The following is a 25,406-nucleotide window of genomic DNA, read 5'->3' as shown; positions in this document are numbered from 1 at the left end:
ACAGGATAAGCTATATACACCTTTATTCAGATATATCTGCACCCCTCTTGGGAGGGTAAGTGGTACAGTTTTTGTATGCAGACAAGCCCTAATTCACCCTTTTCTTCCAATCATGATGCCCAAGTAGAAAAAAGTCCTTGCATGGGAGTTATGACAGACAGTCTTAATTAGCTTTTAATTAGCTATTTCAGTAGAAGCTTCAGATAAAGTTGATTTGATCAGGCTTATTTGATGGATTGAATTTGTAATAGGTTAGGGCCATTGTAAATTTGCGTAATGGGGTTATCAAAGTGGGGGAAAAAGTCATATATTATCTAAAGTTTGTTAGAAATCTGTTTTGGTAATAAACAGTCTTTAAAAAAAACAACTGGTATAGCATCTTTCGTCTGATGATCTAAAAGCAATTTGTAGTGGTGGTTGTTACTCCCTTTTAGAGAGAGGGAAAATGTGGGAAATTGAGATTAAGTGACATGCACAAAATATTTGTCATAGAAATAGCTGAGCAGATTAAAACGCTGCATGCAACACTTTAAAAAAAAAACAACTAACCTTGATTTTTAAGTAAGGCAAATAACTTGTCATTCAGAAACAGGGCAGGTAGGCTGACTTCCCACAAATGGTATTCCGTGTGAGGCTAATTACAGAGGAGATTGGTTTCCAGATCTAATTCATTGCTGTCTGGTTTCTCCATCTCACAGAATAAAACAGAACAGTTCCCAAAGCAGTATATTGATTAGATGCCTGGTGTTTTTATAGAAGTAAATCTTTCATCAGCCACAGTGTGTGCGCCAGTCCAATTTTCTTTTCTTAAACTAGCAAAGCTTCACTCCAAATGTGACTGTTATCTGGCAAATTGCTCATAGAAATAGCAAGATCCACTGTAGGATAACTGTTGTTAAAATCTATTCTGTGGCACTTTTTTTTTTTACTTTTCAAAATCAAGTTGGAACTGAAAAAAAATCTGTATCCCAGGACTGGTAGAAACAAAGTGGTTGGAAAGGTGAGATGGAAGGGAATAAAAGTAGGCTAAAGGAAAGCCCGCTAGTAGGTCAGTGGACTCTAAAAACAAGCAAGCGAAAATGATCCACACCAAGTGGACAGGCTGTGTTTAACTTTTTTCAGTGAAATATATTTTGATATAAAGTTACCATCTTATGGTAATGTGCTTGCTAAGACTTGGGGTATTAAGATGCAAATATATTTAGGGACATTTTGAAAGAAACAAGTTGTACAAAACGATATGGGAAATTCATGAGTAATGCATATATACCTCTACCTCGATAGAATGCTGTCCTTGGGAGCCAAAAAATCTTATGCATTGTAGGTGAAACTGAGTTATATGGAACATGCTTTGATTCACCGGAGTGCGCAGCCCCACCCTCCCCGAGCACTGCTTTACCGCATTGTATCCGAATTTGTGTTATATCAGGCCGTGTTGTATTGGGGTAGAGGTGTATTTATTTCTAAGAAATGAAATGATTGTAGTTTGTTTCGGATATACACGAGCAAGCTGCTCTACAGTAAATAGCCGCATAAGAATCCAGCCTAGAAAAAAGAAAGATTTGTTTGAAGCGTCGTCTTAGTGGATTGTGTCTGTCACTTTTAAATGACTGTTCTCTTTGACCTTTATCACCCCTAAAAAGGTTATAAAATAATGGTGCTTCAGGTATCTTAACTTGTGTGTTGTGCTCAGAGCCCTTCTGCAGTTTTAACATAGGATGTGTGGTACTCGTGATAAGATGGAACATGCCCTTGTATCTAAGAAGTGAGAGCGATATGTGCCCAGTACTTCTTAGAGGCTGCCGTACAGGTATTCTTGCTTTGCAAACAAGAATCCAATTTAGCCATTTTATTTTCATGAGCAACTCAGAAGTATTCTGCTGTAAAATATATGGAAAGAGACTGTACTTGTACAGTGCTCAGGAATCTTAGAGCGACGGTTCTCAAATTAAGCAGCAAAGAATCCTGTGGCACCTTATAGATTACCAGACGTTTTGGAGCATGAGCTTCCGTGGGTGAATACCCACTTCGTCGGATGCATATGTTCTCAAATCGTGGTTCACAAAGCACTTGCTGATGTGGTCCGTGTACAGCGCTCTGTGCATGGTGTTGGCTCTTTTTCTTGTTTCCAACTGCTAAATCACAGCTAAAAATACATGTTCATAATATTACTTTACTCTGTAAGCAATTGCTATAGTTTCTATAGGGATATTATCATTAGAAAGGGTGGAGGTCCCCAGGATCAGCAATGAGAGATGCTCCATGAGATGCTTTCTCTGGTTGTAGTAAACACCATGGAAACCTGAAATCTGTATTTTACAGTCAGTAATAAGCTCCTCAGCAACCTCTAAGCTCAGGGGAGCTGCAACTAGGGATGCTGTGGGTGCGGAAGCACCCCCTGGCTTGAAGTTCTTTCCATCATATACAGGGTTTACAGTTTCAGTACCCCCACTATAAAAATTGTTCCAGCGCCACTGTGTAAGCTACGCTCGTATACTTCTTTTTGCTCTAACATCCTTTTTTCAAGGAAATGAGGAATCTTTGAGATACCAGGATATACCAAGACAAAGTAATCATGAACCACCTTTTCTGTAACTTCATCTGCTGACTCAAGTCTGAAAAACATTCTACATTGTGTAGGACTTGAGTGCCAAAATGGATAATAGCTGTGTAAATATCTGAACTACTGATGAAGAGTCAGGGCCTGATTTTTATCAGAAATGCTGAGTGCCCGCAGTTCCCATAGGCTTCCGTTTGGTATTTTGGGTCCACAATACCTCTGAAAATTGGGTCCACAAAGTATATCTTGTAAATGCACAGCACAGCAAAACAAAACATTCAGCCTTTGAATGTCGCATCACACTTATACAGCAGTGCGCTTGAAAGTAAGCGATGTTTGCACAGTAGCACAAGCACAGGTTGAAGTTCAAAAGAAAATGCATGTTTATTCAGGGAACACCCAAACTAGGCAACCAGGTGTTGTTGATAGCAAGTCTGAGGCTTTCTGGGTTCAATTTTCATAGCCGTTTATTTTTTACCATTCTTGATAAAGAACCACTGTTACAATTTTATTTCCCTGTTCTACTATGTATGGTGCTAAAGTTTTGTAACCGTTAAACCTACTGGCTGCATCTGGCCTTTGCTTTCTACAGTGAAATATGATGAAAACTGCTCACTGTTCTCCCACTTATAAACTTCTCCATATTCACTTGGTGTGAGTCGTAGTCTCCATTTATGGGAGCCAAGTCTTAGGTGAAGATGACACAATGCACTCATTTGAAGCTGTCAGAAGTAAATAATGTTTTTATACATACCAGAGAGTAATATTGGATGGATTTTGAGCACAGGGGTAACTGCATAAGCCCAAGTTACATTTTCATATGCACACATCATACTTGGTGAGACTGAGACATTTGTTGATTGTGACTGTGATGTCTCAAAACATTTGATTAGCAATCAGTTTATTTTCTTTTCACATATTTTTTCCCCATACATGTAGCAAAGAAACATTAGCGATTGTCAGCCGAGTTCCAACTGAGTTCTACCAGCTAGAAATGGGAGAACTCATATTCTTTCAGACTGAAAGTTAGGCAATATCAGGGTCTCAAAAGTTGTACTTGACTCCAGTGTTGTTTGCCTCATGTTCTGCTTAAATCAGACTGAAAAGAAAAAAGCAGGGAAGAAAACTATGTGTATAAGGAAATGGTTTTAACTTTGGAGGCTTAAGCTCTCAATCTTCAGTTAGTTTTGTGAACAAGTAAGTTGTTCTGAGACCTTGAACTCCATGCAGTTTGTCTGTTCCTACTCACCCTAAAATGTAACACAGTATGGCAGGTTTCCCCTGTCCAGTCCACATGTGGAGAAAGAGGGAGATCTGTATCTTTTTAATAATATCTCGTTAATTTCAGTTTACCTCCTTGATACTACTCTGTACGTATGTATGAAGTTAAACCAAAGAAGCTGTTTGGGTGATCTGAATAAACATACAACTCCTTTTGAACTATGGTCTGTACTGCTATAAAACATTTTAACAGATTGGTGCGCTTCCAAGTGAGGTGACTATCTGCGTTTTTAGTTTATTTGAATAAATTGTATCTTTTTGGATGACTTATTTAATATCACATTTCCTTTTTGATTAGGCTCGGAATTTAAGGAAAAGTTTTTACTGCGGTAGAAAGAAAAATTTTCATATTAAAATCCTACAAACGTATTTGAATTTTTGATAGTAACCTTTTTTGTCCTGTAATCTGCAGTTAACTGAGGGCCATGATGGTTTTATAACTGGAGTCATATTGTTGTCTTTTGTGTATGTTGACTTGACTTTGGCAACTATATATAGTGTTACCAATAAGATATTCAGAAGGGACTATTTGCTGCTGAGTTAATATTTATAAGGGGCACAAACTGTTTGCCAATGTTTGAGAAAAGTCATAAAAGTAGCATCTATAGGATGGAAGTGGTGTTTTTGTCATGGTAGTAAATTCACACCTTTGGGAAAAGTAGCTAGGTTGATGGAAAAGTTCTTCTATCAGTGGAAAAAATTCTTCCCTCATCCTGTTTCTACAGTGGTTCAGTCAACCTAACTACTCTGCACAAGGCTGAAATTTTTCACACCCCTGAGCGATGTAGCTAAGTCAGCCTAAATTTTAGCTGTAAACAAGGCCTAAGTCACAGTCTGACAGCAATTTGGGTGCTCACCCATATTTGGCCAAAGAGTGCTATCAAAGCCTATAGTGAGAGATTCATCTGGACAATGCCAGCAGTATATGGTTTTAGAACTGAAATTTATCTTCCCAGCTGCTAAGATTTGCTTCACAGAGACTCCAAAACCCAGAACTGTGAATACAGTTGTGGAGTTGGGTAAGGGGTTAAATCAATAGAGAAAAATCAATAGTTCATTTTCATAGTGAATGTGCATAGACTGGGTGATCAGAACATAACTAATAAAGCTTTCTGTGCACATGAGAATATAATATATCCAGCAACTAGCTGTTTTAAGCTTTTTCAAATTGCTTTTGGGAAAGTAGTGCAAACCGGCCTTTTCCATATTCTAATGACTGCCCTTCTGGGTGCACACTTCAGAAAAGCAGCACGGTACATTATGTACATGGGTGTTGCATTTTATTTTATAAGGCTCTTAGTTGAAAGAGAGATGCCTTTTGTAGAGTGTATGAAGAAAAGCTGATGCAAAAACAAGAGCTATAACTGACAAGTTCAGACTTTTCAGGATATTTTAGGTAATTGAAAGTGAGTCTAGTTACAGCATGTTTCTGGCAGATAAGAAGTATGGAGCTTGTGAAATCATGGTCATTAGAAAAATGAAATGCAATAGCAGGACAAACCTAATCACTAGGTTCTCTTCGACAAATACAGCTCATAATATTGTTGACTTCATTTCAGTGGGATTGCTTGCAGAGTTACCTACTGGCACAGATTCCAGTGCCTCCTTCAAGCTACTCTCTAAGGGCTCGTCCAGACTAGGGGGGGGAAATCGATCTTAGATACGCAACTTCAGCTACGTGAATAACGTAGCTGAAGTCGAATATCTAAGATCGAATTACTCACCCGTCCAGACGGTGCGGGATCGATGTCCGCGGCTCTCCATGTCGATTCCAGAACTCCGTTGGGGTTGATGGAGTTCCGGAATCGATATAAGCGCGCTCGGGGATCGATATATCGCGTCTAGATTAGACGCGATATATCGATCCCTGAGCAATCGATTTTAACCCGCCGATACGGCGGGGTAGTCTGGACGTACCCTAAGATTTCTTGAGGGAAATCTACACCTCTGCTACTCTGGATTCCTCGTATGTTTCAAGCTCCTGGAGTCAAGCCACTGCCCATAATCTAGGGCTCTGAAGGCACACTCTCAGGGTACAGACCTTCTGTCTGACATCCGTTTCTGAGTTTTGGACCACACTGGCTGGCTGCTCAGGGTGCCATCCAGACTACCAAGTACTTAAACACATTCGCTCCCAGAACTTCACCCAAAAGGTGTGAAAAAGTTTAACTCTCCCAGTACTACCAGTTCTTGTGTTTGAATGTTTCTGTTCTAGAAACCTCTCATTCTCTTTCTCATTTGGTGGTCTGTAATAATGTCTACCATTATGTAATAGATCCCTACCCCTTTTATCTTTACCCAGAGACTTTCAGCTGGTCTGCATCTCACCTCCTTCTGGACATCAGAACAAGTGTTTAGATTCTTGATGTAAAATGCAGCACCTCCTTTCTCCTCCCCCCCCACTCCCACCCCGTGCTTCTTGAACAATGGCTACCCTGTTGCAAAGTCAGACAGATAGAACTGCACATAGGAAATGGAAACATGCATTTTAAAAGGATTTGTTTGGTTCAAGAGTTCATCTTTGTAGTTTGCCAGAAAAATATAGTTTGTGCCAAAATACTATAGCTACCAGGTCCCTGCTCTTTGAGTATGAAACACTTAATATTTAACCTAATGGATGGCAATCAAACTTGTTACTGTTGATCAGTGGTCTCCAGCTGTTTTATGCCCAAGATCACTTTTTGAATTTAAGGGCAATCCAGGATCTGCCCTGCCCCTTCCCCAAAGCCACACCCACTCCATCCCCTGCTTGCTCTCCCTCACTTTCACTGGGCTGGGGCAGAAGTTGGGGTTTGGGAGGGGGTGCGGGTTCTGGGCTGGGGCTGAGGGGTTTGCAGTGTGGGAGGGGGCTCTGTGCTGAGCCTGGGTCGGAGGGTAGGGTGTGGGAGGGGGTGAGGAGTGCAAGCGCTGGGAGGGAGTTTGGGTGCAGGAGGGGGCTCTGGGTTGGGGCAGTGCTGGGGTGTAGAAGGGGATAAGGGATCTGAGAGGAGGGTCAGGGCTGGTGCAGGAGAGGGTATGGAGTGCTGGCTCTGGGATGGGGTTCAGGGCAGGGGTTGGGTTGTAGGAGGGGGCATAGGGTGCTGGCTTCTGCCGGGGGGCACTTACCTCGGGCAGCTCCTGATCGGTGGCACAGCAGGTCTAAGGCAGGGTCCCTGCCTACCCCAACCCCACTCACGCACATCAGCACCTCCTCCCAATCATGAGCTGGGCCACCCCCCGACCCTGCCAGCCAGTAGTGCACCACGTGGCCACCCCGCTCCCGGAAGGGGCCAACGTGCCTCTGCCGCCCTGTGTTAGCTCACTATACTGAATTTACAAGCCAACAGACAGGCAGGTGAGTAAACATCCCTTGTCTCATAGGCAACCTGTTTCCCCACTTCTGCTGTGATACAGAATGTAAGAACATATCTTCAGTATACATACATATCTCCTTACCTAGTATTTGTATATGCCTTTCACAGACTATGTTAATGACCAATGGCCCTGGCTTTCATTTAAGACCTCACGTGACATTCTTTGGTGAACCAGAATGTACATGTCAGAAGCAGGATATTCTTGTAACCTTCCGGCCATTTGGCATTGAGGGGTTTTTGGGTAAGAGTGGAGATCTGCAAAAGATCCTTAAAATCCATATGCAATAGGCTTTTTGAATGAGTGTGAAGGTGGAGCATTTGTTTTTCCAATTACTTTATTTGGGCACAGAATCATTGGGGTTGACCCTTCCTATGCACCAGAACAGAGGCTAGGTTGCCTTCCCTAGTTTTGCTTAGTGGTTACTTACCCTGCCCCTTCTGGTGCTATCCATTTCTTCTCCCATTCCCTATGACACAATCTGCACTTTTGGGAGAGCCATGAAAACCACAATCCTTTAAACACCAGGGCTTTAGAAAACAGGTTAGTGATGTATCTGGGAAGCATCTTTACACTGATAATTTGAAAATACACCAATGGAGTCATAGAATCATAGTACTGGAGAGGACCGTGAGGGTCTTCTAGTACAGTCCCCTGTACTCTAGGGAGGATGTCACGTATTAATGACCTAAACATACCCATTGGTACAAACCGTAAATGGTGTTTATCCTTGTAGAAAGTGTCACAAAGCAGTTCTGCACTAACATAAACACCTGTTGGATTTTGGGAGATATTGGGTGTTGAGCGGGGGAAGGAGGGCTGATCTCTTGATGATATGCCATATAACTCATATGCATGTTAACAGGAATTATGCAAGTGTACAGAGAGAAGAATAGACTGCACTAGGTATGTAGGCAGTGACCTGTACTGTTTGGTTTCATCACTTCTGAGAGTTGAATCCAATCATAAAGCAGAGATGGTGTCTGTGACACTAACATTTCAAATAAAACTTCTGTGTTGTATTGACCAGCTTGTTTTAGCAATGTTGTGTAGGTTGAGCTGTCTACCTTCATTTTTAAAAAGCCAACAACAGTCAAGACATTTCTAGGGACAGTGCTCACTTGGAGATAGATGCCTCTAATGATATGTCTTAGAATGGGTTGGAACAGTGCTTTCACACGCACAGGGCCAATCCTGTTCCTACTGAGGTCAATGCAAATCTCTCATTAACTTCTGGCACAATCTGCTCTGACCGTACACAGAATGTTTCCCACTTGACTTTCTCCCTGTGATCTCTTCATGGTTATGGACTGTTGCCATCTTCTAAGTCAAATTGTTCATAAATGCCTTTAATATAGAATTATTTACAAGTGTTGCAAGAATGTAATTGCCCCTGCTTATGCTGAGAAAGAGGTTTGAACTTCAGATCTTCACTGCTAAAAGCATGAGCATCTACTCCTTGAGCTCAAGGATTAGATTCCTTAATTGGCATCATTGGCAGGCACACAAACTTAGGGGAGAGAGACTCAGACTCAGTCTCCTGCTGAAGGTTATCCAGATGCCTCAGTCAGGATCAGGGTCATAGTGTGCTATGGTAGAAATTGTCTCTGCCCAGAAAAGCTTAAAATTTCATCTGATACTAAACCAGTGAGTGTGGCAAACAAAAGGAGTGTATTGCTGGGGGAAGGGAGAGTGGGTAACAAATAGGATTAAACTATGGTCTGTAAATTACCAATAGTCATCAGAGCTCTTCTTTCTGGGCAATATAATTAAACTCTTTGAGAACCAAGCATTGGGAGTGTGGGAGAAAAAGCATTCAGAATAGAATCACTCTCCTCCATAGCGGTCTGTAGGGTGAAAGTTCAGCCACTGCAGCACTTACCTTCATCACTTTCCTAATTTTGTGTTACTTGTGTTTATGCTGCAATTTTTTGAAAAGTACAGTGGTGACAATGTCCTACACTATTCCCAGTAATAGCAACCTTAAATTGGATATTTGTGGTGGATGAAAGTAACCGAAATTAAAACTGCAGATACCTTTGACTACTTTATTCAGCCTATTTGTAGATGCAGGTAATTTGTTACCCAGAAAACACTTTCAGTAATGCTTTGTGGTCCTTTCTAACCCTATCATTCTGTTCTTCCTCCAGCCCGCATAATGGTGATGAGGCTGGCATCATTAACATAATCCTGTCACTTTAAAAAAGCGCACGGCAAATATAGGGGGTATGAACAGGATTTTCTTTCTAGTATGTTAATTGGATGTTTCCCCTTTCAGTTTGTTTCACCCAGTGTAGTTTTTGGTCTAAAGTTGATGTAATGAATCACTTAATTTCTATTTCTTACAGAAATATGTTTTACAAAATTTTATTGTCTCTTGTAAAGTACTGAGACATGAACAAGATAGACATTCAATAGAGCTGCGAAAGCATCCAGTAAAGTTTGGTCAAGTGTTAGTGGTGAGAGGTATGAACAAATACACTTTTAAAATAATCTTTGATATGTGGTTTTCATTTTAACTGCAGGTCCCACTTCACAAGTGATGGATATGTTTACATGAAAAAAATAGGGGGGTAAACTGAGATAGTTTTGAGTTCTATTTGTGTTACCACAGTTTTCATAGATTCATAGACTTTAGGGTCAGAAGGGACCAATGTGATCATCTAGTCTGAACTCCTGCACAAAGCAGGCCACAGAACCCTACCCATCCACTTCTATAACAAACCCTGAACCTATGTCTGAGTTATTGAAGTCTTCAAATTGTGGTTTGAAGACCTCAAGCTGCAGAGAATCCACCAGCAAGTGACCCATGCCCCACGCTGCAGAGGAAGGCAAAAGACCTCCAGGGCCTCTGCCAATCTGCCCTGGAGGAAAATTCCTTCCCAACCCCAAATATGGCCATCAGCTAAACCCTGAGCATGTGGGCAAGACTCGCCAGCCAGCACTCAGGAGAGAATTATCTGCAGTAACTCAGATCCCATCCCATCCCATCCCATCCAACATCCCATCACCGACCACTGGGCATACTTATCTGCTGGTAATCAAAGATCAGTTGCCAAAATTAAGCTATCCCATCATACCATCCCTTCCATAAACTTATCAAGCTTAGTCTTAAAGCCAGATATGTCTTTTGCCCCCACTACTCCCCTTGGAAGGCTGTTCCAGAACTTCACTCCTCTAATGGTTAGAAACCTTCGTCTAATTTCAAGTCTCAACTTCCTAGTGTCCAGTTTATACCCATTTGTTCTTGTGTCCACATTGGTACTAAGCTTAAATAATTCCTCTCCCTCCCTAATATTAATCCCTCTGATATATTTATAAAGAACAAGCATATCCCCCCTCAGCCTTCTTTTGGCTAGACTAAACAAGCCAAGCTCTTTGAGTCTCCTTTCATATGACAAGTTTTCCATTCCTCAGATCATCCTAGTAGCCCATCTCTGAACCTGTTCCAGTTTGAATTCATCCTTCTTAAACATGGGAGACCAGAACTGCACACAGTATTCCAGATGAGGTCTCACCAGTGCCTTATATAACGGTACTAACACCTCCTTATCTTTGCTGGAAATACGTCTCCTGATGCATCCTAAAACCGCATTAGCTTTTTTAACAGCCATATCACATTGGTGGCTCATAGTCATCCTGTGATCAACCAATACTCCAAGGTCCTTCTCCTCCTCTGTTGCTTCCAACTGATGTGTCCCCAATGTATATCTAAAATTCTTATTATTAATCCCTAAGTGCATGCCCTTGCACTTTTCACTATTAAATTTCATCCTATTATTATTACTCCAGTTTACAAGGTCATCCAGATCTTCCTGTATGATATCCCGGTCCTTCTCCGTGTTAGCAGTACCCCCCAGCTTTGTGTCATCCGCAAACTTTATTAGCACATTCCTGCTTTTTGTGCCGAGATCAGTAATAAAAAGGTTAAATAAGATTGGTCCCAAAACCGATCCGTGAGGAACTCCACTAGTAACCTCCTTCCAGCCTGACAGTTCACCCTTCAGTACGACCCGTTGTAGTCTCCCCTTTTACCAGTTCCTTATCCACCTTTCAATTTTCATATTGATCCCCATCTTTTCCAATTTGACTAATAATTCCGCATGTGGAACTGTGTCAAATGCCTTACTGAAATCGAGGTAAATTAGGTCTACTGCATTTCCTTTGTCTAAATAATCTGTCACCTTCTCAAAGAAGGAGATCAGGTTGGTTTGGCATGATCTACCTTTAGTAAAACCATGTTGTAATTTGTCCCAATTACCATTGATCTCAATATCCTTAACGACTTTCTCCTTCAAAATTTTTTCCAACACCTTACATACTACAGATGTCAAACTAACAGGCCTATAGTTACTCGGATCACTTTTTTTTCCCTTTCTTAAAGATAGGAACTATGTTAGCAATTCTCCAGTCGTACATTAATGTTGTAAAGGATTCTGCAAGCATATAATGCTGCAGTTCCATCACAATCACTTGTTGAGAAACTTAAGTGTTGTTGATGAAAGCAGAAAGGAATTTAAATTAAAAGTGTCTTCTGGTTAGTATTTTTGTATTCAAAAATATTCTGGTTAAACTGGACATCTATTGCTGGTTTGTTTGATTTGCTTGATATTGCAGTAGTTGTTCATAATTTTTTAAGCGCTTAATTGGACTAGGTTTGATGAAACTAGGTTGCTCCCATTTATCTATTTGAAATTCAGACTTTTTTCAGTGAACAATGACCAGCAACAGTTCCCCCTAATAGTGTCTGGATGGCCAATTCCCACCTCCTCTCACTTATTAGAAATGTATACAGACTGCATGTGTGTGTTTAAAAAAAAATTAAAAAATCATGGGGCGGATCCTGCTCTAGCTGAAATCAATAGGAATTTTGCTGTTGGCTTTGGTGGTGGGGGGAGTAGTATAGTTCCCCATATACTTTTGGAAAAACAAGTAAGTTTTGTCTCCATAATTCTGTCTGTATAGAACAATTATTAGTGTTGTACAGCAGTTCTCTGTAAAGTACTTTTAACTATAATGAGCCGTGGCTTCAAGCACACACAAACACCACACTGGTTGGCAGGGATTGAATACTTATTTGTATTCATGGTCTCTTTGAGGTAATTTGCCAGTAATCAGCCCTAAGTCTGCACAACTGAAACTGTAAAAAGATAAGGTTCTGACAGCGGCGCTAACTTGCTATACATCTATACTTTATGGCTTACATTTTGTGACATAAGTGGTAATATTTTAAGCTGCACATAAAAGTAGAAAAATCAGTTACAGAACCTGAACCTTTGAGTCTCTGGTGAGCACCCACATGTTGCTCCTGTTGACTCAACAACTTTCAGAATCAGACTCTGTTTATGAAGGTGTCTAAATATGGATCTAGAAGCCTGACTTTAGGTACTTGTGTTTGAAAGTTTTAGTCATAGCCCTTATGCATTAAGGGAGAGCTTGCAATAAATAGGCAAATCATCCTCAGAAAAATTCAAAGACTCGCTTAACTCCATTTTCATAATAAGCATTTTGTTTTTAATCTTTATTGTTTCCCCTGCCAAAATAAGCATAATTATTTTTTTTTAAATCCTAATTTGTTCTGGTTCCTTGGGAAGAAGGGGTTTTGGTCACCAGCAAAAGAGTTAAAATAGACTCTAGAATACACACAGCTGCAGAACAATTACATTTCTCAACATAAGCTCACATTTATTTTTTGTTGAAGTTCCTTTTATAAAAAAAAAGTAGAATAAGTAACAGTCCAATGACTACTCAAATGTAAAAAAGAGATGATCAATCTGTAATGATACTCATGTGCATCCATCAGAACTCTCTAGGCAACATACAATCTGATTCATTTGGACTGCCTCAGCCAGGGTGAAACATCCTGGTGCATAAGGCCCAGCATCACTAGCTTTGTGCATATCTCATCATTAACCAGAGATTGAGCTTTACTTAGTGATGGTAGTACAGTAATTTCTATTATGGACTTTGCTATTTAAGAATGGTATGCAGGGTGAGTAGAGTGCATTGTTCATGCATTGAGATGCTTGACTTGAACCATTCAGTAAGTTTTGCTTGATTTATTGAACTAAAGATTAATTGAATGTTGTTAGGAATGAAAGAAATTAAAATGTAAAATTAATAGTTCTCAGCATGTTTACAATGACCTGTGCTGCAGTGCTGAAACTGTCTTTTAGCCCACTCTGCTGTGCTCCTATGGGGCAGACATGTAGTGCTGCAGCATAGTTTCATTCCAGCATATTTTAATATCTTTTTGGGCACTACTTGAAAATGCATCCTAGAATGTACCAATTATATTGATCTAATATTTTAACCTGTTTCACTAGAGCCTGTTTATAATGTGCGTGATTGTTTAACTGTCTTATGCATCTGATAAGATTTAAGATTTACAGCACCATTCAGCAGTAATTTATGTAAGATAATTCAAGATTTTTCTTGGTTCATGAACCTGGTACAGTAATAGTCTCAAAGGACAAACAGGAGCTGCCTAGGCAAAAACCATCTGAAAAATGTTTAGACTTTTGGGGATTATGCTATTGCAACGACAAGCTGATAGTACTTAGATACCTTTTTAAACAATCTAGTAACCTGGAAAAGAAAATAAAGGTATGCTCTCTTTTTTACTCCTTTTATGATGTGTAAAGAAGCCCTGAAGCAATTTTAATAGAGCTGGGAATTTTGTATTGATTTTTTTTCAGCAGAAAATGCAGGTTCTGAAAAACTTAAATCTTGCAAACTGTTTCCCATTAGGAAAATCTAAACAAAATATTATGTTTCAGGTTGAACTGAATAGAAGCATTTTAGTTTGAACCAATCAAAATATTTTGTTATGGCTCAGTTCAACATTAATATATGTGTGCGTGAGTTGCCATGTTGCCTCATGCGAATTCTAGTTTGGTGCCATGTGCCCTCATTTTTTTCCTGTGGGCTGGGCTTCCGGGCTGGACTACATCTTCCATGATTCACCAGGGTCTGACCTCTTGTTGAATTGATATGTGTTGGGGAAAGGCGTGAGCAAAGAAACTCATGGGAAATGTAGTCTGGACAGGGAGCCCAACCTCTGGGCACAAGGCACTCGAACTACAGCAGGTTGTAGCACATTATATCACAGCAGCTCAGGAGGACACAGATTAATGTTGAGTTGAGCCAAAATTAAGCATTTCAGTTCCAAAATATTTTTAGTCTTGATCAGAAATGTCAAAATGAAATATTTTGAAGCAAATTTTTGGAACTCAATCCAGTGAAAAATTTTATTTCAATCTTTCATCTTGATTTGGGAAAACAAATTTCCAAATACTGTAACAGAATTTTACATTGGATGTAAATTCTGATTTTCTACAAGCTCTAGGTTTTAAAATTTTTAGGGTCACCTTCTGTACTGCTGTTGAAGGTTAACTAGCCAACTTGTTTCTCGGATCTCAGGCTGAATTTGTTTGGATGGCAATTAAAGAAAAATATTTGTAAACTGAGTATATTTGATATGAAATCATTAGATGATCATTGGAGAACCTCACAATGCCATTGTTATCGTCGGTTTTCATAGAACCACCATGCTTTTAGAGAGAGACAATTTTTAAATGGTCTACTTAAAAAAAAGAAAAAGAAAAATTGTCATGGTGTATGCCATCCTCCTTCAATAGTTTACAAATCAGATCTCTACTGACATATGACCAAAATAGCATCCTCTGATTCTACTCTTGTTGCTTCTCTCAAGTTACTCAAGTCCCTCAAAATGTTTGATTTTCTATTTCTCTCTCAACAGATTGCTGGTTGGAGCACCTCGGGAGAGAGCCTTTCCATCCCAGCAAGCCAACAGAACTGGAGGGTTGTATAGCTGTGACATTACATCCCCAGAGACACATTGCACACGTGTCCTCTTTGATGACAATGGTAGTCTCTTCCATATTTTTCTTTCAAGTAAAGCAATTGCCTGTTTTTTTCTTATCAGATGTAGGCCTCAGTGGTCTTTCCCACTGAATATAGCATCTTTTTTTCTTAAAATCAGTGATTACAAGGAAAACTTATCGTCTTTAAATGTTTTTACAGCTTTTCTTATTTATTTTTGAGTGAAAACAAGTCTTAGCTTAATTGCTAAAGCAATATTGATGACTTTGAATCCAGATGTTTTGCTTATGATCATGTTCTTTAGTAAGTAAGTTATATCTTAATTAAAAAAGAAAAACCACAACAAAATCCTTTTTCATTGATGTAACTAATCATCCTCATCAATTAAGGTTTTGTTGTACTGGTAAGTGTATAGACAGTGCCACCTAAAGGCTGTTTCAGGTACTGTATAGCATTGTTAACAAATACTGAATTAAAATTAACGAGGAGTCCTTGTGGCACCTTAGAGACTAACAAATTTGTTTGGGCATAAGCTTTCGTGGGCCATAACCCACTTCATCAGATGCATGGAGTGAAGCATGGAGTGAAAAATAAAGTGGGTTATGGGCCACAAAAGCTTATGCCCAAATAAATTTGTTAGTCTCTAAGGTGCCACAAGGACTCCTCGTTGTTTTTGCTGAAACAGACTAACATGGCTGCTACTCTGAAACTGGAATTAAAATTATGTGTTTATAATCAAAGCACAAAATCTTCTGACACGAGTTAACCATAGTGTGTAAAATTGTGTTGTGATAATGCAGCTGATCCAGCAACGGAGAGTAAAGAAGACCAGTGGATGGGTGTAACTGTCCAAAGTCAGGGGCCAGGAGGAAAAGTGGTGGTAAGTCTATAGGACTTGAATATTTATTAGTGTTTGTTCAGGTTTATTCTGCATGTTTTAAAGTTGTCTGCTTTTCTGTACCTTTACGGAACTCTTTCTAGGTTTTGTTGCTATTGGATTCCTAAACATAAGGAATTAAATTTTTCTCTAGAGGAATGAGGCACTGCAGAGAATCTGAAAGATTTTTTCCCCATCATGATAACTCAGAAAACAGCAGAGTTTTTGAATGTGTTTCTAATTCTCTGAATTTTGAATTGTTTTGATTTCATGATCCGAGTAATCTAGGGTAGACAGTAGATAGTAGTAAAGCATCTCTGTGGCTGGTGTTACTAAAGTGTGGTTTTAAAATGAAAGCATAAAGTACTTTTCATTTTTTAAATTTTTTTTATCCTTTTGTATGACTTTGGTAGAAATGTCACATTTTCTTGGACTTGTTGTCAGTATTAGTAAATACAAACCTCCATCTGAGGAAGTGATGTCCTCCAACAGTGGATCTGATGATTGTTTTCACTCCAGGATTGTGGAGTGAAATCACATTTTGTAATTCTACTTTCTTTTAAAGATGCTAATGATGATGTGTCCATATACCCTTATTTTACATGGTGCAGAGGGAAGAAACTTTCATAAGATAGCACAGAATGATGCCATAGATCTTTGTATCTTAATGCTTTTATTGCTAAATACACTACTTATGGTAGTACAGTACATCAGCTATGGATCAGAAATGGGGGCATGGCGAGGAACCTTCCCCCATGTTGCTATGCTCATGCAAAACTACCGCTTCCAACTTTACTACCCTCCAGAATTGTCTGCAGTGGTGCTGTAGCCACCAGTTTCAGGATATTAAAGAGACAAGGTAGGTAAGGTAATATCTTTTACTGGACCAGCTTCTGTTGGTGAGAAGGACAAGCTCTTGAGTTCCACAGAGGAAGAGCTCTGTGGAGCTCACAAGCTTGTCCTTTTCCCCAACAGAATTTGGTCTAATAAAATGTATTACCTCACCTATCTCGTCTCTCCCTTACCTCCAAAACTGTTCGTTAGTAATGCTGTTGGAGGCTTCTGCACAAACCATGCTGCCATTTCTGGTAGAAACAAGCATGCCCCTCGCCCTCCAACCTATGTGAAATATTGAGTATGTGATAGTAGTGCTGTGATCTACAAGGTTTCAATAACTTTACATGGGTTAGCACAGCCTGTGTGGTGGTGGTGTTTTTTCTTCCCATCAGCATGCAGACGTTACAAGAATATGTGACTCAACTTCTGAGTCTCTGTTGTCACTGTTCTTTGAGACATAAGTACCTGGTCTATATGCTTATGGTTGCTAGGGGAGCATGTGGCTTATAGAGAATGGCCTTCTCATTATTTGGCTTTAATGATGATTTGCAGGAAAAAAAAACAGAAGGCATAAAATATTTTGCTTATCGACTGTATCTGTTTTTCTTGCAGACATGTGCACATCGCTATGAAAAAAGGCAATATGTAAACACAGTTCAGGAATCTCGTGATATCATTGGAAGGTGCTACCTGCTGAGTCAGGATCTCACTATTAAGGATCCTAAGGATGACGAGTCTGCTATGGATGGTGGAGAATGGAGTTTTTGTGATGGCCGACTGAGGGGCCATGAGAAATTTGGTTCATGTCAGCAAGGTGTAGCTGCTACTTTTACTAGAGACTATCATTATGTTGTATTTGGTGCTCCAGGAACATATAACTGGAAAGGTATGACCCTCTCTTCTCCCATCCTATGTTTTTCAGCATTTATCCCAGTTTTGTAAATGCTAAATTATTAACTCATGTCACATTAAAAACTTGTAAGGCAGAGGTCCCCAATCTATGGGTGCACCCTCCTGATGGGGGCACGGAGGAACATTTGGGAGGGTGCGGCAGGGGCCCAGGGCCAGCCCCCATGAGGAGTGGGGAGGGAGAGCCACCCAGGCCCTCCCCCCCAGCCCTGGCCCTGGCCCTGGCCCTGTCTGCCTGCCTGGGGATTCACTTCCAGCCACGGCTGCTGGCCCTGCGCCCCTGGTCCCAGCTGCTGGCCTTGACCCTGGCCGAGGCTCTGCTCCCATCCCCTGCCTCCAGCTATGGCCCCAACTTTGGCCCTCTTACCCCGTCTGCGTTCCCCCCTCCTGGAGTCGTGGCCCTACTCCATGCCTCAGCTCTGGGTGGGCATGAGATAAAAAATTTGGGGACCAGTGTTGTAAGGGGAATTTAAAAAAATTGGAATAGCTAATGGACGGATTACATAAATTAACATGCTGTTGTAGAAAACTCCTACCTCACTGGTCTTAATTTTCTTGCAGGATTCAGTGCTTGTTTCAAAGAGTGGAACTTTCACACTGAGTGTGTATATACAAATTTTTAGCATTATTTGGTCAACATCTCGTTTTTCGGCATTTGAGCAATTATTCAGACTGTCTGCACTAAAACTTTAATCCTAACTGAGCACATTGCCGAATCATTCTTTTTTGTTTGTGACATCAGTCATCTTCTGTAGAAACTGGGGTACCTTTCAGTGTGTTTAAAATCTTCAGCCGTGAGTCTCAGAGCCTGGGTCTTCAGCCTCAGGGTGGTGGGGCTCATGCTATCATGCTAAAAACAGCAGTGCAGAAGTGTAGGCCCAGGCTGGAGTTTGGGCTCCAGAGCCTAGGGAGGTGGGTGAGTTTCGGAGTCCAAGCTCCAGCTCAAGCCACAATGTCTGGCCTGGCCCGTCAGCCTGTGTCTGTAGTCAGTCTCTGAGACTCGCTGCTGCAGGTTTTTAAAGTGTAGACATACTCTAATATATCACACAATCAGTATGGCAGGATCATGGGAAGATGATTTAACATTTAAGGGCAAATATTTAAACATTCAAGGACAAATCCTTATGTTTTTACTCCAGTAAAACTCCATTGACTTTAATGGGTGTTCTACCTGAGTAAAAACTAAGGACTGTGGCAACTGGCGCACATCACCTAGCAAATGTTACAAAACTCAAAAAAAAAAAAAAAAAGGATAGATTCGTATCCTTTTGGTTTATGCTGAGAAATTTTCAAATGCCCGGCCTGTTTGTTTTTTTAAGAGATTTCTTTTTGCACATCATTACACCAATAGCTGCAAAATACTTCCCTCGCTCTCCTTTAGAATGCCTGTCTGATCTTTGACTCCTCTTATACAGTGTTCTTTCACACACCTGTGAACCATGCAAAGTATTTGAGTTAAGCTCTGGCACAAGGTATACTTTTTGTGAAGACTTAATCTTTCAAATACCTGTTTCTGTCAAGAAAATTTGAACAAGCTGAAAGAGCATATTGAGTTCAGAGATTGCTTTATGTTAATTGCAAAGAACTGCTATGGCAGTACATCAGTTTTATGAATATGCTTTCATATCATGGAAAAACATGTCTGTACTTGGCAAACTGTTAAAATATGCCTGACTAAAGAGAAGCACCCATTTTGATTAGGTAGAGGTGTGAGATGTAGCTCTTTTTCCCTTTTAAAAAAAAGATGTTACCCAATTTATATTATTGGCTGCATTTAGTGATAATTTGATAGTAAAATTACTATCAGTATTTTGAAATCTTGTGGATCTAGAAGCTTTCTCTATAATGCCTTTGCTGAAAGAGTGAAATGATATGCTGAGTGAAGGGGGTTGATGATCAGTTTATTCATGTTTTTGTTGACAAATTTAATAATGTATACCATATTTTCCAGATCATTGCATGGCACCATAAAGTTGCTGCATCATGAGACCCATGTGTATACAATACCATGAGATTTTAAAACATAACTTCAGGCTGTGTGCTATTCTTCCTCCCAATCCAAACATGATCACAAGGATAATGTTGCTAATGTCAATCAGGAACCATATATCTATTATTTTTCTCTCTTCATTCATTCGTCATTCATCCATTTTTATTTTACCATTTCATTCCTTCAGGGGTGGTTCGTGCAGAGCAAAAGAATCAAACGTTTTATGCTTTGGATATCTTTGATGATGGGCCTTATGAAGTTGGTAGTGAGAGTCGCCGAGCTGAGAATCTAGTTCCTGTTCCAGCTAACAGTTATTTAGGTAGGATTAAGCACAGATGGTAAAACTCTTCAGACTTCTTGAACACTCACTATCCAAATGATGTGCAATACCATAAAATACAAGCAGAAAGCAATTATTTTATGCCCTTGTAAAATGCAACCCATATTTGGTCATTCACATCCTCCTCTACATTTACGGGCTAGTGTGAAGTATAAAATGATACTCCGTTAAGGTACCTGTAAGAGCTACAAATGTAATGAGACATTTAAGAGCTGTGATGAGGACCTGCAAATTCTCAGTCTGTGGTTATAATCACTCTCTAACAGTAAGTACTGTCTGTGGATTCATACTCCTAGATCACATGGCCACCAACATGTAGAATTGGGAGCTGTAGCAAAGCCTGAGTTTCTGAGAATAACAGTTTAAGTCGGCATTGTGTGTGTGCTGAGAGCATAAACATTGCACCCAACTACCAGTCCCTTAACTCCTAAGGCTTCTTTGCACAGCTAATGGCTGTCCTAAATAACTCAAATACAACATGGCAATTACAGATACATTTTTAAAGGCTTTAATCATTAGCATGGATAAAAATGTAGTGTGATTTTTATGATGAAAAGCTAAAGAAAACTGTCCTGCTTAATGCAAACAATGAAGAAGAAAGGCCAAATGAGAGGTGCTATTACAAACCAGAAAGGCTGAATGGGATCTTTGAAAAACTGAATAGTGTCAAGAGAAAGAAGTGTCATTTTGCTCCAAACGCTGATTTGTGTGACACTTCTACACCAGTACTCTTTACGTTTGCAATGGGTTAGTAAAATGGAGTGCTAGTAAAATGAAGCCAGAAGAGCTGGTGATGGAAAGAGAGAGCGATTCATTCTTAGCATCACGTCCGGGAGAGAGCATTGCCTTGGAGAGAGCCACTTAGAGTGAAGAAATGAAAGTGAGAATGAGACTTGTTATAAGAAGAAATAGAACATCAGTTGCAGTTAAACAGGAATCAGATCAAGAATTTGTAGGTGCTGGGGACCATAAATAGTGATGATAGAGAGATGAATTCACAGCATTTCTAAAGATCTAAATGGTCCATTTGGATTGAGGCAGGAATGCCAGGACTAGGGATGTTATGGAGGAACTTTCATGCTGTTGTGAACAGAATAAGACTGCAATAAGCATGACAATAGTATTTTTGTCTTCCTGTTCATCAGCATTAAATTTTCATAACAAGGCTAATGTTGTATTTATATCCTGGAGGCTTTGTCACTCTAAAAAGCTCCTTTGCTTGATTTGACACGTCTTTGGAATCAAATTAACTTCCTCTTTCATTGGTAAGTACTGCAGTGCCAGCCTGGCATTAATTGGCAGTTGCTGTGCCCTAGGTTATATGTGGTGTGCAGTTATTTTTACTGCCTGACTACCATATTTTTCTTCTTTGATCTCTTTCTCCTCCATATATGTTCACAGGTCTTCTGTTTTTGACAAGTGTGTCTGATACTGATCCTGATCAGTTTGTATACAAAACATTGCCTCCCAATGTAATGGTGGACAAGTCCACTGGTGTGATGATGAATAGCTACCTAGGTTTGTTACCTGAGGTGACATTATATATGGTCTTGGTCATACCTTTTTGTGTGTATGTGTGTGTGTGTATCCAGACTTTGACATAATTTTTATTTATTTACTTTTCCCCCCATTTCAAATGCATTCAAGTAAAAAGCATGTAACAGCAGAGATTCAGATGAAGGGTAGTTTATAAAGTAAGCGGCTTTGGAGAGGACTTGATCTGTTAAGTAGCTCTCAGAATATACTGTAGCCTTCTTACCAAGCTTATCTGAAACTCTGTCTTATTTTTGTAATTGAGAATCAGAACGGCAGTGGTGAAGGATTCCAAGAAAAGGAGACTAGGGGAGCTTGATATTTACTTCTCTTCTAACCTAGATTTTTCCTCACAATTTGTATGACTTTTGATATTTGGATGCATAGCACAAATTCATGCATTATCCTAATATATGTATGCAGAAATCCTGTTAAAATATGTAAAATAATAATTAATTCGATGTACACCTCTACCCCGATATAACGCTGTCCTTGGAAGCCTAAAAATCTTACCGCGTTATAGGTGAAACTGCGTTGTATCGAACTAGCTTTGATCCACTGGAGTGCACAGCCCCGCCCCCCGGAGCGCTGCTTTACCGTGTTATATCCAAATTTATGTTATATCAGGCGTTATATCAAGGTAGAGGTGTATTAACTTTAGAATTTAAACTGAATATTTAGGACTGCATACTTTTAAAAATGTCCTTTATAGACATAATTAGCATGTTACTGCTGATTTCACCACTACTGTATACAGCAGATTCTCAAATACTGTCCAACATTAACACAAAATACTGTGCTTGTACAATGTTTTGCATGTTTATAACTGAAAATATCATTTGTATGAAATTCATAAGTGTTCATTCTGTTAGAGGCTAAGTACTTAAGCAGTATTAAAGTGGTTAGATTTATTAAATTGATTTTAAGTTCTACATTTTTTTTTTAAATATCCACCATAAACAGGTGTAGCATCCGTAAAATGTACAGATGGTTGGTGTGTTTGTGTGCATTTACACACACATTATAGACGCATACAAAAACACATCCATAGAGTACCAGATTTGTTGATCAATCATCTGTACGTTTTACAGATGCTACACATGGTTATGGTAGAGATAGAGACATGTAATATTAAAAACTTTCACTTAAGGTCTTTTCTTTCTACACATATTACATGGATATATGCTTCATATCATTCTGTATTCACACTTTTGTGTACTATTTCATTTATAAGGTGTTTATTGTTATAGTAGATTTAAAACTAAATGAAATCGGTAGCATGTAGTGAATATATTTGCTAAACTTGGTTTCAGTAGTGCTACCCGCACCACTTTAATATAGTGCATATATATTATTTTCAGATTTAACAATAAAAAACTCTAGCTATTGGTTTTTGTTTTTTTTTGTCCTAGGTTTCTCTTTGGACACTGGTAAAGGTATCGTTTCCCAAGAAGAGACAACTTTTGTATCAGGTGCACCAAGAGCCAACCACAGTGGAGCTGTAGTTCTGCTGAAAAAAGATACTGAGGTTCCGAGAGCACTCTCGCTTGTGCATATATTTGAGGGAGAAGGGCTGGCCTCTTCTTTTGGCTATGATGTTGCAGTTGTGGACCTCAACAATGATGGGTAAGGCCCTTGTTAAGCTCATGCTATTAAATCCTAGTTTTGTATTACTGCAGTGCATTGTATGTATAGTGTATCTAAAGATGACTTGCAAATGAAGTAAAAAGTGGAGGAATGGAGTTGTGTGCCACTCCCCCCGACTTTAGGATGTATAGGGAAGGCTTTCCCGTTTGCTTGTTTTTTCTGCTTGATTTTCACATTAGCAATATAGGGCGTACTAAGTCTGGGCTTCCTTTTCAGAGAAGTACACTGGGTGCTGTCTCCGAATTTATTTGAAGGGATGTGACTATTGAATAGTTTTAGACGTCTTTTCTACTCATTGTTAGAGCAATCCAGCTAGATGAAAAGTTGACTGAAACGTGAATGGGTAATATGTAAAAGAAACCAAGCAGAAAAAAAAATCACATTCAAGCAAAAATCCTTTTAGGTCTTCTTTATACAGCACAGAAAAGAGAGCGAAAAGCCACAAACTCAACTTATTTCTTTTATAAAAATTGCCAGGTTAATTTTCCACTATTGAACCAATTTAATGTGCTTTCTAGTGACGTTTGCTCAGCAGCTGCCTCTTTGTCTGTCCAATTTACTTACATTGTATTCAGCGTGTAGTTTTTAACTTGCCAGGAATTTTCACTTATTTCTCAGAATTCTTTAAAAATTTCTGTACTTTGTTTCATTTAAAGTTGGCAAGATATTGTTGTTGGAGCCCCACAGTATTTTGACCGAGATGGAGAAATTGGGGGTGCTGTGTACATCTACATTAACCAACAAGGCAAATGGGAAGGGGTAAAGCCAATTCGCCTCAGTGGAACCACTGATTCTATGTTTGGTATTGCAGTTGAAAATATTGGTGATATTAATCAAGATGGATTCCCAGGTGAGAAAATTGACCTTGGAAGATGAATGTCCATATATTTTTTTCTAAAACTAGATTCAGAGCATCTTACTTTATCATGACTGTAACCATTCATCGGGATAACATTTAGCTAAATCTTCTAATTCCTTTTCAACAGATATTGCAGTGGGGGCACCATATGATGATTTTGGCAAGGTGTTCATATATCATGGATCCAAGAATGGAATAAATACAAAGCCAGCACAGGTAATTAAACATCCGTTACCACCTGTGCTCAGCCTTGCAGAGCATTATAAGCATAAGAAGTTTAGAAGTTTTGTTCTACAAAAGTGTATAATACTGGGCAACCTCCACAATAGGCATTTCTCTGTGCACCTTATGTAAGCCCAGATCCTCGGCTACAGCAAAGCTCAAGGAGGTGTCTGCGCAAAAGTGGCTTTTAGCTCCTTTTTCTGATTTCCCCCAATCCTGGACTGGCTGTATGTTTAAAGGAGCCTGAGGATTCCCAGGAAGCCATTGTGGCACACAACAGTCACCAGGGTACAGGGAAACCCAGTCATATCCTCTGTGTCGGCAGCAGGGAGGGGTGATGGTAGAGGATATATCATGGTGCTTAGATACTACAGTGATGAGAAGCAGCATAAAACCCTGAGACGGACATCTAAGCTACCCAATGATCCTACTACACTGGTACGATCTTCCTGGCTGGCTACCGTGACTTTAGGGTTAATTTGCACTCCACACAGTGGCCATATTGCAGTGCACGCTTTGTGCCAATCTGGCCTATAATATTTAAGGGCCAAATTCAGACTTTCCTTGCATCTGCCAGACCTAAGGTCTGGAACGGGAGCAAGTGCCACCTGAAGGGAGCACTTCTTCAGAGGCATGGCATTTTGGAAAAGTGCAAGTTATCTGTTGCTTTTCCATAACTGAGAACACAGGTTCAAAAAGGAAGAGTGCAAGTGAGCATGTTCTATTCACCAGCCAGTTATATTTTTCTCATGCTGGATTCCCCAAATGGTGGAAACCTTATGCACAAACAGAACAGAGCAAAGGAACATGTGAATTTGTATGCCCCACTTCTCCTCCAGTTTTCTTAGATGTTTGGAGTATAAAGCAATGATAATTACTTAAATGTCTTATTCCCAACAATCTGTTTGTTTTTAGATTCTTGATGGCAAAAAATCCAGTGTTCAGTATTTTGGTTATTCTATTACTGGAAATATGGATCTTGATAGAAACTCGTACCCTGATATTGCTGTTGGGTCACTTTCAGATTCTGTCTCTGTTTACAGGTGTGTACTGTATATAGTATTTTAACTAAATCTAGATTGGTTTTCTAATGAATTGCTTTGAAGAGATGAATGGTTTGTAATGCATTTTTTTTCCTCCAGAGGTTGAAAATTG

The 25,406-nt window shown here is 39.6% G+C and overlaps 1 protein-coding gene across 3 annotated transcripts in view; it reads left to right on the top strand.

Moving 5' to 3' along the window:
- Nucleotides 1–25,406, top strand: part of ITGA6 (integrin subunit alpha 6) — a 61,570-nt gene that overhangs the window by 13,050 nt on the left and 23,114 nt on the right. For 2 of the 3 annotated variants that reach the window (XM_050968983.1, XM_050968982.1), the window contains exons 2-9: nucleotides 14,955–15,082; nucleotides 15,838–15,917; nucleotides 17,364–17,637; nucleotides 19,838–19,969; nucleotides 22,936–23,149; nucleotides 23,827–24,020; nucleotides 24,157–24,245; nucleotides 25,167–25,294. In XM_050968983.1, the coding sequence (XP_050824940.1) occupies nucleotides 14,955–15,082; nucleotides 15,838–15,917; nucleotides 17,364–17,637; nucleotides 19,838–19,969; nucleotides 22,936–23,149; nucleotides 23,827–24,020; nucleotides 24,157–24,245; nucleotides 25,167–25,294 (1,239 nt within the window). Of the gene's footprint in view, nucleotides 1–14,954; nucleotides 15,083–15,837; nucleotides 15,918–17,363; nucleotides 17,638–19,837; nucleotides 19,970–21,391; nucleotides 21,509–22,935; nucleotides 23,150–23,826; nucleotides 24,021–24,156; nucleotides 24,246–25,166; nucleotides 25,295–25,406 lie in introns of all 3 variants that reach the window. The other variant, XM_050968985.1, reaches the window with a different exon arrangement.

This window comes from Gopherus flavomarginatus, chromosome 10 (genome assembly GCF_025201925.1).
Source record: "Gopherus flavomarginatus isolate rGopFla2 chromosome 10, rGopFla2.mat.asm, whole genome shotgun sequence".
NCBI lineage: Eukaryota > Metazoa > Chordata > Testudines > Testudinidae > Gopherus > Gopherus flavomarginatus.
Note: the sequence above shows the minus strand (reverse complement) of the source record. Positions and strands in the feature narration are given on the sequence as shown.